This window comes from Mus pahari, chromosome X, assembly GCF_900095145.1.
Source record: "Mus pahari chromosome X, PAHARI_EIJ_v1.1, whole genome shotgun sequence".
Lineage (NCBI taxonomy): Eukaryota > Metazoa > Chordata > Mammalia > Rodentia > Muridae > Mus > Mus pahari.
Genome location: NC_034613.1, coordinates 83398551 through 83411413, shown reverse-complemented (window position 1 = coordinate 83411413; position 12863 = coordinate 83398551). Strand labels below are relative to the sequence as shown.

Below are 12863 nucleotides of genomic sequence, written 5' to 3'. Positions count from 1 at the left end.
ATTTGAGAATGGAGAAATTCCTGAACAATTCATTGTAGTAACCCAGGATGAAGAGGAGCACATGGATAATGATTATAGATTCAGAGACCTAAATAAGAGAGTGCCTCACATCCATATGACAGTATCTAATGTGGCTCTCTTGGGGGAAAATGATAGAAGCAATGGAGTCTTTTGTATTAGAATTTGTTGAAATTCTTCTTTAATACATCCTCAGCTACTGACTCCTGAGATCAAATGACAATTTGAATGGTTGGTGGTGAACCTTCAGAGATTTTGTTCATTTTCTGTAAAAAGGTTTTTATACAGAAAATATAATAGTAACCTCTGAAACTTTTATTGATTGTTCAGGCGAGTTTATTGTTGACTTAGCACAACTTAGCGTTATCTGAGAATACAGGAATACAATTGCGAAAATTCCTCCATGATATTTAACTATAGGCAAGCCTTTAGGGGCATTTTCCTAATTAACTATTGATGTGTGAGGTTCTAACTCACTGTTGGTGGTGTCAAACCTGGATAAGTAGTCCTAGGGTATGGAGAGCAAGCAAGTAAACATTATATTCCCCATGACATCTGCACTAAGTTTCTGCCCCCAGGTTACTGCTTTGAGTTTCTGCCCCAGTTTTTTCAATGATAGACTGGGATATGGAACTCGAAGCTGAAATAAACTTTTCCTTCCTCAGATGCTTTTGGCTGTGGTGTTTTAGCACAGCAATGGAAACCCAAAATAAGACACCTATCTAGAAAAAAAAACTAGATATTAAATTAAAAATCCCAGCAGATTAAATATGTGGATGGAGGTATCCTATATGGGTGCCTTTTTGGCACTCCCAGAAATCATAATGTTCAAATGAAGAATATAGAGCCAGGAGTGGACTACCCAGAGAGGAATTCAAAACAATAAAGGTTATTATCATCACTGTTGGTTGTATACTAAAACTAGATTGAAAGACACTATCGCTAATGATGCCACATACTTCAGTTTCAGAACATCAGACTAGGAACAAACTCTGTGCTGACTAGCTACTGGCTAACTGTAATTGTACCAGAAGGGCCCATACAGGTAGCTAGAGGAAGATGGTCACCAACAATCCTACTCAGCTCTAGCCTCAACATGCTATGCTACTGAAATGTAATATGACCCATGGCAAGGTGTGCTAGATGGTGTAACTGTGCATTTATATATTATGATTACAACCCACAACTCACTCTTTGAAGGTAAGGCCCATTCCTCAAGACAAAATTCACATGTAATACTATAAGCCAGGATAGAAAGTTATAGCTGGGAAGGTTGCAAGCCCCTGTAGGGAAGCAACATCTATCTGATATTTTATTTAATGGATATAATATGCCTGTCAAATTGTCTTTTGAACATCTATCTTTATGTTCATGGAGTACTGCTGCAGTCTATCTTTGTGAGTGGAATTTGCTATTAGAATAAATGATAACTAGTTAAATCAGTGAAAAATATGTGACTGTTGCTCAACAAAGGATCATTGGCATGCCACACACTCAAGGCTCAGGAAACACTGAAGCTTGAGGATAGGGATCCAGTGTTAAAATATGGCCATGTTATTTTAAAAGTAATGTGATGCCATCTAAGATTAGACAATATCTTGGCCAGGTATTCATGCAAGCATTTGAGCAGTACAATAGATAGAGCTGGCTTTGTGGTCGGAGTAGTGGATGTATTGATACCCTTGAGAAGATGAAAGAGAGGTTATGGGATTTTTATGGGGGTCCAGTCCATACTTCTGCCAGCACTACCCTAGCTACTAGTAATCTTAGGAGTCACTAAGTATATAGAAAGTATAAAGGGGTAACTATAAGAAGGACTTTATGACATAGCTTCTGTAAGGTTGTCATCAGTGGGGTTGGGACTTCGTGATATTGCAGCTGCTTGAGGTCATACATACTCGTGTAAGTACTGTAAACCCTTGCTTATGGTCACTAAACCCAGTAAAGGCATTGATTTGACAAACTAGATTTTGATAAAACCATTATTTTGGTCTTGCGTTGGTACCCTGTCCACATTTTACATAGTTACATCTGCCTGGTTGTAATGTTCAGGCATTGTATAAATGTACCATATTTTCTGTATCCATTCCTCTGTTGAGGAACATCTGGGTTCATTCCAACTTCTGGCTATTATAAATAAGACTTCTATGAACAAAGTGGAGCATGTGTCCTTATTACATATTGGAGCATCTTCTGTATATATATATATATATATATATATATATATATATATATATATCCAGGAGTAGAATAGCTGGGTCATCAGGTAGTACTATGTCCAATTTTCTGAGGAACAGCTAAACTGATTTCTAGAGTGGTTGTACCAGCTTGCAATCCCACCAGCAATGGAGGAGTGTTACTCTTTTTCCACAACCTCGCCAGCATCTGCTGTCACCTGATTTTTTTTTTTATCTTAGCCATTCTAACTGGTGTGAGGTGGAATCTCAGGTTTTTTTTTTTTTTTTTTTGATTTGCATTTCCCTGATGACTAAGGATCTTGAAAATTTCTTTAGGTGTTTCTTAGCCATTTGGTATTCCTTAGTTTATAATTCTCTATTTAACTCTGTACCTCATTTTTTAATAGGGCTATTTGGTTTTCTGGAGTCTAACTCTTCTGTTCCTTATATATATTGGATATAAGCCCTCTATAGGACGTAGTATGTGTAAAGATCTCTCAATCTGTTGGTTTTCATTTTGCCCTACTGACAGTGTCCTTTGCCTTACAGAAACTTTGTAATTTTATGAGGTCCCATTTGTCAATTCTTTTTTTTTTTTTTTGAGACAGGGTTTCTCTGTATAGCCCTGGCTGTCCTGGAGCTCACTTTGTAGACCATGCTGTCCTCGAACTCAGAAATCTGCCTCCCGAGTTCTGGAATTAAAGGTGTGTGCCACCACGCCCGGCTCCCATTTGTCAATTCTTGATCTTAGAGCTCTAAGCTATTCTGTTCAGGAAATTTTCCCCTGGGCCCATGTGCTTGAAACTCTTTCCCACTTTCTTTTCTTTTAGTTTCAGTGTATCAGGTTTTGTGTGGAGGTCCTTGATCCACTTGGACTTGAGTTTTGTTCAAGGATGTCCCTCAACAAAGGAATGGATACAGAAAATGTGGTACATTTACACAATTGGGGTACTACTCAGCTATTAAAAATAATGAATTCATGAAATTCTTAGGCAAATGGATGCATCTGGAGGATATAATCATGAGTGAGGTAACCCAAACACAAAAGAACACACATGATATCCACTCACTGATAAGTGGATATTACCCCAGAAGCTCAGAATACCCAAGATACAATTCACAGACCACATGAAACTCAAGAAGAAGGAAGACCAAAGTTTAGATACTTCAGTCCTTCTTAGAAGGGGAAACAAAATGCCCATGGGAGGAGATACAGAGACAAACTGTGGAGCAGAGACTGAAGCAAAGACCATCCATAGACTGCCCCACCTGGGGATCCCAAACACTAGTGTGGATGCCAACAAGTGCTTGCTGACAGTAGTCTGATATAGCTGTCTCCAGAAAGGCTCTGCCAGTGCTTGACAAATACCAAGGTGGATGCTGTCAGGCAACCATTGGACTAAGCACAGGGTCCCCAATGGAGGAGCTAGAGAAAGGATCAAAGGAGTTGAAGGGGTTTGCAACCCCATAGGAGTAACAACAATATGAACCAACTAGTACCCCCAGAGCTCCCAGGAACTAAACCACCAGCCAAGGAATACACATGGAGGGACTCATGGCTCCAGCTGCATGTGTAGCAGAGGATGGCCTAGTTTGTCTCAATGAGAGGAGAGGCCCTTGGTCCTGTGAAGTTTTGATGCCCCAGTGTAGGGGAATGCCAGGATAGAGAAGTGGGAGTGGGTGGGTTGGTTAGCAGGGGGAAGAGGATGGAATAGGGAATTTTCAGAGGGGAAACGAGGAAAGAGGATAACATTTGGAATGTAAATAAAGGAAATAATTTTAAAAAATGTTCAGGCATACTCTCCAAGTTTGCTTTTAAGAGCCTTATTACCCTTTTCTCTGAGGCTCTTTCAGTGGCAGAAACAATATTGATATATGGGATGGCTGCAATGGTGGCAGCTGGAACAGTGGAAGTATAAACAGTTGTGGTGGTCACCAGAGAGTTCATTCATTGGAGAAGCTAACTGGCAGTGCCTGTCCTGTGGGCACTTCACTGGCCTAATTAGTAGAGTAGCTATGGGTGATGCAGCTCCAGCAGCTGCAGAATGATAGCAATGGATACCCAGGTCCATTTGTGGGAGTTCACTATTTTGCAGAGCAACTGATGGTTAGTCCCAGTCCTCCTTTCTTTAACTATATTCTGTCACTCAGACACAGCTTCAAACCTGCCAATTTACCCAGACTTCTTCTATTATCTTACCTGACTCTATCCTTGTGGCCTTTCAATTTCCCTCACATTTCCCTTTCATTGTGGTCACTTCTCAACAAGGATTAACAATGTTATTTTTAGAAAGGTACATAAGTATACTCATTATCTGTAACTGCTGTGTCACTTGCCCCTGACCATTTCCTTTATATTCTTTATTCTCCTCCTCCACCTTTTGGGAGCTTACCCTTTACAGAGTCTGATGCTTGAAGAAACTACAACCCCCAGAGCACTTTTAACTCCACAGGTTTATTTATCTGCAGCAACGATCTGACCATGCCAGGAAGAGGTTCCATTTAATCAAGTTTAATTCACAGGCTGTTGCTTCTAAAGTCAATATGTCTTTTTTAGGCTCCTTGTTACTGAGTTGCTTTGGGGGAGCTTAAGATAATACATGGCGATTGCATTAATGAAAGAAATAGCTTTCATTTACTTTATTTAGCTTTATTAAGTTTTAATTGAGCACATACATAGTCACAAAGGATTCACAAAGATCTGTAGTTTTAAACACTTGAAAAATTATTCCAGTCAAAATATACTTAAGTACAAAACCCAGCTGACACAAAATAATCTCAGAGTCAGCCACCTCTAAACCCTTAATTTGAACCCTTCCCACATTTGAACAGATCATCTGAATAGAGCTTCCAAGTAGAACTTGGAGCTCCAGAACTTCATAATTCACCCTTGCTGGTTGTCAAGCAGAACAGTTCCCTCAACCATAACCTGTTCCAAAGTCCAACATCAATAATCATTCTTTTGGGGAATTTCAGTGTTCCATATAAACAAGCACACATAAATAAAACAGTATTTTTTGTTTTTTTTTTTTGTTTTTTGTTTTTTGCAATTTGCGAACTATTTTGGCAGATAAATGGTTAAATATAACACCATAAAACACTTTAAGCACACTTTAGAAGAGCACCGTAAATGAGTACTATTACACTTAATATATTACTATGATATCTAAAACATTAACAAATATAAATATGTAATACAATTATGAGAATTACATTGAGTCATAAATAGAGGGGATTCTTAGAAAAAAGATGACAAGTCAGAATAGAAACCCTGTGTCATTTCTGTACTTTGTAAACACTTTACATCTTTCAAGTTTTCTCCTTTGATTTCTTATCTGCCACCCTTCTCAGAGCAGAAATGCTAAAATACTGAAAAACCTACTTGAGGAACTAACTCAAAATTATTCACTTGCCTATTACTTAACTTGTGCTTCTTTATTTTTCAGTCCCCTAGAATTCTGCTAGTGTCCCTGTCTCTGCTCTGGAAAGCTCTTCTCAGCAGTGTTCTATCCAACCTAATTTCAAGTAATCGAAACAGGCAGTAGAAGCTTCCCCAATGAGATCCATCAAGTAATCTTTTCTTAAATATCTTCATAGCCTTCTTAGTTGTGTACTGGTCTGCACTTCAAGGGGAGCACAGCAACATTGATTTAACAATATTTAACAATAATAGTAGTAACATTACAATTAGTGTAATATTAACAGCAATAATCACAAGGTGGGTAACAAGAAAATGAACCTATTAACAACAATAATAATACCTGTTGTCACAGATAACTCTGGCAATAGCCCTATAAGGTAGTAGGTATTATTCTCCACCTTTTATAGACGAGAAAACTGGGGCACACTAAGGCCACATGACTTTCCTAAGGTCACGCAAATGGTTGACTCAAGAACAAAAAATAGCCTTGTCCTATTACCCTGAGTCCTGGGCTTATTTCCACTATAGGGAATTCCTGCCTTGCATCAAAATCAAAGCACAAAGTGCTTTTTACTTGTACAGATGCTGCTCCTATCACGCAAATCGAATATGTGCTAGATTTCTTTCAATAACAGGTTTCTTAGAGCCATTACTCTCTCCTAAAGTAAATCAGGTAGATCATCAAAGGTCCCATACCTAAGGTAAAGTTTGTGGCCATGAATAAATTTGTCCTCTACATAAAGTTAGCGTAAATTAGTTCACAATGTTATAGCTCTTAAATTTATAATCAGATACTAATACCTACATTTATAATCAGATATTAAATTATAACTATCCACAAAGGAAATATAAGCAAACAATTCAGCTAGAAAGAACAATCTCATTAAGGAATGCTGAGATCTCAAGGAAACTGTTAGACTCTTCTCAATATCCTAGCACATGGTGCCCTCTGATGGATTTTCTAAGACAACATAGGACACACAAACAAGAATGTTTGTTTACTCTCCTAGGAAGGAAGGAAATTTCTGTGACAAAAATAAAAGTATATGAAACTGTAGGGGTGAGATCTGTGTACAGGGAAATTTGGAAAAGGAATAATGAATTAATATTAGACTGAGCAAGACACCAAGGAGAGGAAGGAGTGAAGGAAAGAAAGAGAGATCAAGGGAAAAGGAGAGGGAGGGGAAAGGGTATGGGGGGGGAGGTCAAGAAGAAGAGGGAGATTGAGAGGGAGTGCAAAGTAGGGGAAGCAAACAGAAGATAGAGTCTAGGGTGGAACAAAGCACCGGAAATGAGGAGGCTTCAATTACTGAAGAGATGATGAGCCTCAGCACAGGAAGTTGTGAACCTCTGGTTAAGGCAGCAAACAAAATCCAAGTTTAATAGCCCAGAACAAAGAAATATGGAGAAGTGAGCACCTGGGTGAAATGTTGGAATCTACAGGGATATGTTTAAATGAGAACATATGCCATACCCAGCATATGAAAATGATATAATTTACAAAAAATATAGAATGTTAAATAAAGAGAATTGAGTTGAAATGCTGTATATGAGAAAGAGAAATGAAACTAGAGCCTTTAGTGACAATGTGACATAGTTAGGGGAAAGCATAGAGACAGCAAAGGAATGGAAGTGGCACAGAAGAGCACAGTTCAGATTATGAATCTGTACAACTTTCACAGGAAGATAGACAACATAAAAAAAAAACATAAAATAAAATCAAAGAAAGAAGTGAAGCACCAACTGTAAAGAAATGCTGATTCCAGAGGCAAAAAGTTGCCACAATCTCAGAGCCTGCAAGACTTCACTTTAAGGCATGAAATCTTGTCTAGGCTCAGTTAGCATGGAAATTACAGGTAGAAATAAGTGAGAGCACCAGGCAGGTGGGTAGCATGAGAGGTAACAAGTAGCAATATATACATGCTTATATCTGTGTTAACATAAAACTGTATGCTTGTATGTACATGTAAGCACTTGATTATGTCATGTTCCAATTTAGGGTGCAAAAGAAATGTAGTTGATAGGGAGCAGTTTAGGGGTTGAAAATGCTAATCTAGTTGTTATTGAAAATGTTAGGGGAAAGATAGGACCACAAATCAGTGGATAGTCAACTCAAGTGGGCAGTTCTGATTGGAAATGTCAATAAATTCATCAGAGACCACATATGCCAGTATACACTAGTTAAATTAGCTAGTACAAATATCAAGTTGTTCCTCCAGATAAAGTCTACAGTTTATACACAAGATGAAATATCTGAAGCTGGGGAAATCAGTCTAAAGTCAAATATCTGTACAGACTGAGTTTTACAGTCACATTTACAAAGATGGGGTAATAGAAGTTCAGAGTATTTCTTGTTCCTTAACATGAGTATTAGCCTCAGACTAAGTTGATGCAGAAAGTAATCACATAACAGCACCAAGTCGGTGCACGAGGGCAGTGAAGAAAAGGAAGGTGTACCTATTGGCAGAGAGGGGTTACCACGTAGTCTTCCTAGTGACTCTTTTACACTGATATCTTTCAACCACAGTTTCTCCATCTTATTATCTCTACTAGTGATAATCACATGTCAAAACTGGAGACAACAAAAGAATCTTATTCAGGAAATCTAGCTCTCATAAATATATCTGCGAAGTAAGTAAGGTACTCCAGTCAACAAATTCCTTCAGGGTATGGCACAGTCAGTTTTCTCAAGTATGGCACAGCAGACTAATCAATTAGAGATCTGCTGCCAGAACTACGAATCAAAACCATAAGTGGATTTGTGAGGCTGCACACGATATTGAAACACGGTCCTCAGCATCTAAGTTAAAGGTTGTCCCATCTCTGACTGAATTGTCTGTGCCAAGGTACTCATTAAGTAAGATTCCAGTGGATCAGGTGGTTGCCCAACTTAGTGACTGCTAGTCTGCATGTGGATACAAAAGTAAGTATCCCGGGTTGAAGGCCCTGGTTCTTCATCTAGAGTGGGATCTGGATCTTCCCATTCCCCTTGGACAGAGACCTGGGAATTATCCCCTGTAGCCAAACTGGGATCCTCAAAAACCTGGGGCTCTGGAACAGCCAGGGGAACTCGTAGCAGTGAAGATGTCTGGAGCTCCCTAAGCTCATGACTCTCCTGTGGTTTTATTTGCTGAATCTGGGAGTTACTACACACAAACAGTGATTGCATCCTGAAAGATGATATAGATCTTAGTTTGGCACGGAAGCTCCTGTTGAGCCAACAGTAGATGAAAGGATTGTAGCAGGTGCTGCTCATTGCAAACCAATGAAAGGCATAGAAAAGCACACTGTCATTTTCTACACCTGCACTGGAAATAAGAACCACATAGAAGTTAAGTGGAAACCAACAAACTGCAAAGACCAATACAATAAGGATCAACATCCGGATGCTCTTCTTGCGCTTCTGGTAGTGTGCCATAAGTTGACGAGCAGATGCATCACCAATAGCATTTTGAATCCACAACCTCTTTCCTAGGTGAGAATAGGTTACAACAATCACCAGAAGTGGCAGGATGTACAACAAAATAAATGTCCCGAGGTCCACATACTTCGAAACCAGTATGCTGGGTCCAGGAAAAGAAGGGAGGCAGTAGCTCCTGGTATCACCATCCCTGGAGGAAAGCAGAATAGAAATTAAGATAACAAGACAAAAGACACTTCTAGTAGCTACTTTGCAGAATGTGTCCATATAAAATCCCAGACCCTTGGAACTTTAGGTCTTAATTTCTTAAATTTTAAAATTAAGGAGGTTAATTAAAATGTTATCACTTGCAGGTCTAGTCTAGGTATAGATTAAACTGAAGACAACCAGATGCTTCATCGCCAGTTATCTTGACTGCCCATCCTCTTGGTTCCACTAACACATTGGAATTAGGAAGTGGTACCATATCTTCTATTCAGGAAAATGGGGAAGTGATGAAAGAGAAGTTAAGAACATTACAAATGTGAAGTTCCTGGGAGTCTCTAGAAAGAAAAAGGTGAAATTATCCATTTTGTCTGACTTACATGTTGACGAGAGTGAACAGATTTTGGTAAATTGCATGAGGCAGAGCAAGGAACACTGCAATACTCCAGATCATGGCAACAACAAATAGGCATTGGGAGTGGGTTAGCCTTGGTTTCATTGGGTGCAGAATTACCTACAAAAGAGAAGCAACAGCCTTCCTGAATCAGTCCAGGCCAGTGTTTTTGCATAATCAGACACAAGTTAATAAGTTTCTGCTTGGATTACAGAATTTACTTGTACTATTAATTTATCTTATTCCAATATAAACACAGATGGATTAAAGTAGTTTAGGGGGAAAAGAGAGAAGTCATAAAACACACATATATAACCTCAAATCTCTGAAATTCTAAATTGTCTCCAGCTGTAAGAGTATGTATGACGGGGGGGGGGGGGAGAGATGTCTGAAAACATTCTTTTCTCAAAGATGTTTCCACCCTGTAGATTTCTGTAAGATTTCTAAACTTCCTGGCTATTTCTCACTTCCTGCACTTTTATTCAGAAATGTCCTCAAGTTGTCTTACCCGGTGCCGGTCCATAGCAACTGCCATCAGTGTAAGAGTTGAAACATGGAGGGAGCAGTACTGAGCAAACCGACTGACATGGCACATGATCCTACCGAAAACCCACTGTCCACTCAGGAAACGAGCCTAGGGTTAGAAAGCAAGAAAACAAGGAAGGAGGATAGGTTAGTTATTAAAATATTGCCCTTAAGCATTACAGAGAAGCCAGTCTAGAATGGAGGCCCCAGGCACACATATTTCTGTTTGTTTTCTAAGTTGCATCACCCACCCCTTAATGGAGCAGCTTCATTCTTAAGTGCTGAAGCTAACTCTATATAAATCACTCACCAGAGCAAATGGACTGTTGAGCAGGATTATCAAAATGTCAGATATTGCCAGATTGAAGATGAGAAGGCCTGTTGATTTCTTGATTTCCTTGTGCTTGACAAAAACTTGGCATACCAGGGAGTTGCCAAAGAGAGATATCACTATGATGACAGCGTATGCAAATGTCAGCACAATCTTTGCCATGATGTGGGGATTGCCCCCCAGCCATCTCCTGACTGATCCTGTTGGCCCTCCCCATTCTGCACTGGAGATATTGGTTCCATTCTGGGTTGTGTGATTGCAGCTTTGATCTTCGATTGATGGAACCCAACTGACATTCTCCCCGAGCCAATCAATGGCACTTTCCATTTGTGACAGGAAAGGAGACACTCCCTTGAAGGAAGTGTTCATTTTTTTGGGGGGTGGGGGGAATTAAGCAGGTCTCAAGGGACCATAAAGGATATAGAAACTGAAGTCCTTTTCCAAATCCTTGCAAACAGAAACTCCTGGTTCCACCTAAAATGGGAAGAATCAAGCACATTAGCACTGTATAGAACACTGGGTCCAACAAAGAAGCCAAGAGCCAGGTCTTCACTTTTATTTTTAATAGGAGATAGAAGGCTTGCTAGTCAGCCCACTTTAACAAATATGATAGAATCCTGTGAAGCCAATTAGATCCCACATACAGAATGATAACTGTACCAGCTTGTATTCTTACCATGATATATAAATATTGCCTAAACAGTTGCTGCTTTCTAATATATATTCCATTAATTGTTTAGTAATTAATGTCTCATCAGATTTGCATTATAGAGGTCTATCAGGATAGGTATACTGTATTATTTCCATAGAGTTGTAGGATTATGGTAGTCTAACCTTTATACCTTGCTTTGTGGAGAATTTTATATAAATAAAATGATCAAGTAAGAAGAAATGGACTTCTAAATAGGTGGCTAGTCTCTAACTGCATAGGCTATCACCTATTTAATAAAGGACGTGGGAAGTAATGAGTATGTTTGCATACATGTAAAAGGGTAGGATGTCAGGGACTGCAAATTTAAAAGCAAGACTTTTGTTCTCATTTCCATACTACCCCTGTCACTAAATAGCAGCATGACTGTGCAAATAACTGACGGACAAATTTCATTGCATATTTCTAAATTTTAAAAAGACCCTTAAAATGTTTTCAACATAAAGAAATGGTAAACTTGTGAGGTGAAAACTATGTCAATACCACACAGTCTAATACTTTGCACTGCATTCATTTGTCAAAATGTAATAATATATACCACAAATATGCATACTCATTGTGTTAACCAAAAGATAAAACTACACACTTAAAAGTTATTTTTCCTTGGTTTCTCTAATTATCTAATGGAGATGCTCTATGCTTCATAAGTCGATGCAGAAGATTAAATTAGTATGCATGAATGAATATGTATACTATTCAAACAACTTCTTCATGATAGAAAATTCTCCACGTTTCCTTCTGTTTGAATCCATCTTCATTGTTGTTTTTAAGAGAATAAGTTCCAGATAAAAGAGAGAAAATGACATTTTTCCAGTGTGTGTGTGTGTGTGTGTGTGTGTGTGTGTGTGTGTGTGTGTGGTTTTGTTGTAAGTTCATGTCCATGGGGGTTGTGCATTGACATTTGTTTTTATCTGTTTTGTATAACTGATTTAATTTAGAAAGTTATGTTCTTTTGCTTATGTAAACTCATATGTAGCATGATTATATTGCCATGACGCAGACTTTTATGGTGTGCATTTTCTAAACAAGACCTGAGTGTGTGTTTGGTGGTATGTTTGCATGCTATGTAATTATGTGATAAGTTTCTCTGCTGTACATGCACTTGTATAGCATATTTTTTGAGTGTGTCTGGTATTTGTTTGTTTAGAACAGATAATGTAGTGCTGTTTGTGATATTGGCTATACTGGGGAGGAGTCACAGATTTTCCCTTTTTTTTTTCCCTCTTCCTCCCACCTCTTTCTAGCTCCTCCATATCACAAAATCTATTATGGAAAAATTTGGATGCCTGAAAAACTGGGTTCCATCCTAAACACTCCACAATTACATCACAAATATTTTAATCAGTGTGCCCCCCCTCACTTGTTATTCTTGAACTGGTAAAGCAGAGGGATCACAGGTTTGAGGACAGCCTGGGCTGTAATAACCAGTTCCAAGTGGAGATGTATAGTGTTAGCCTGTCTCAAAAATGTTTGTGCTATGGGGAAAACAAGGAGAATCCTTACGCCAAGGTTTGGGATCCCTTTTGACCACACACAGTTCCTAAACTTCTCTTCTGACTTGGGGCAGCCAGGCTGTGGTGCATGGCTCTGAGCAAGGGGTGCCTCAACATAGCATCTAAATAAGCCAGGTTTTGAGCCTTAAGGTTTGAGCTTCTGCCCCTCC

General features: G+C 38.9%; 1 protein-coding gene across 1 annotated transcript; it reads right to left on the bottom strand.

Annotated features, from left to right (window-relative positions):
- Positions 1–8506: 8506 nt before the first annotated feature.
- On the bottom strand, positions 8507–10860 carry LOC110314571 (probable G-protein coupled receptor 83). Its single transcript, XM_021188853.1, has 4 exons — positions 10471–10860; positions 10144–10269; positions 9622–9755; positions 8507–9227 (listed from the first exon to the last, which is right to left on the bottom strand). The coding sequence occupies exons 1-4, from the start codon at positions 10858–10860 to the stop codon at positions 8507–8509; spliced, it is 1371 nt and encodes a 456-aa protein (XP_021044512.1).
- Positions 10861–12863: the final 2003 nt, after the last annotated feature.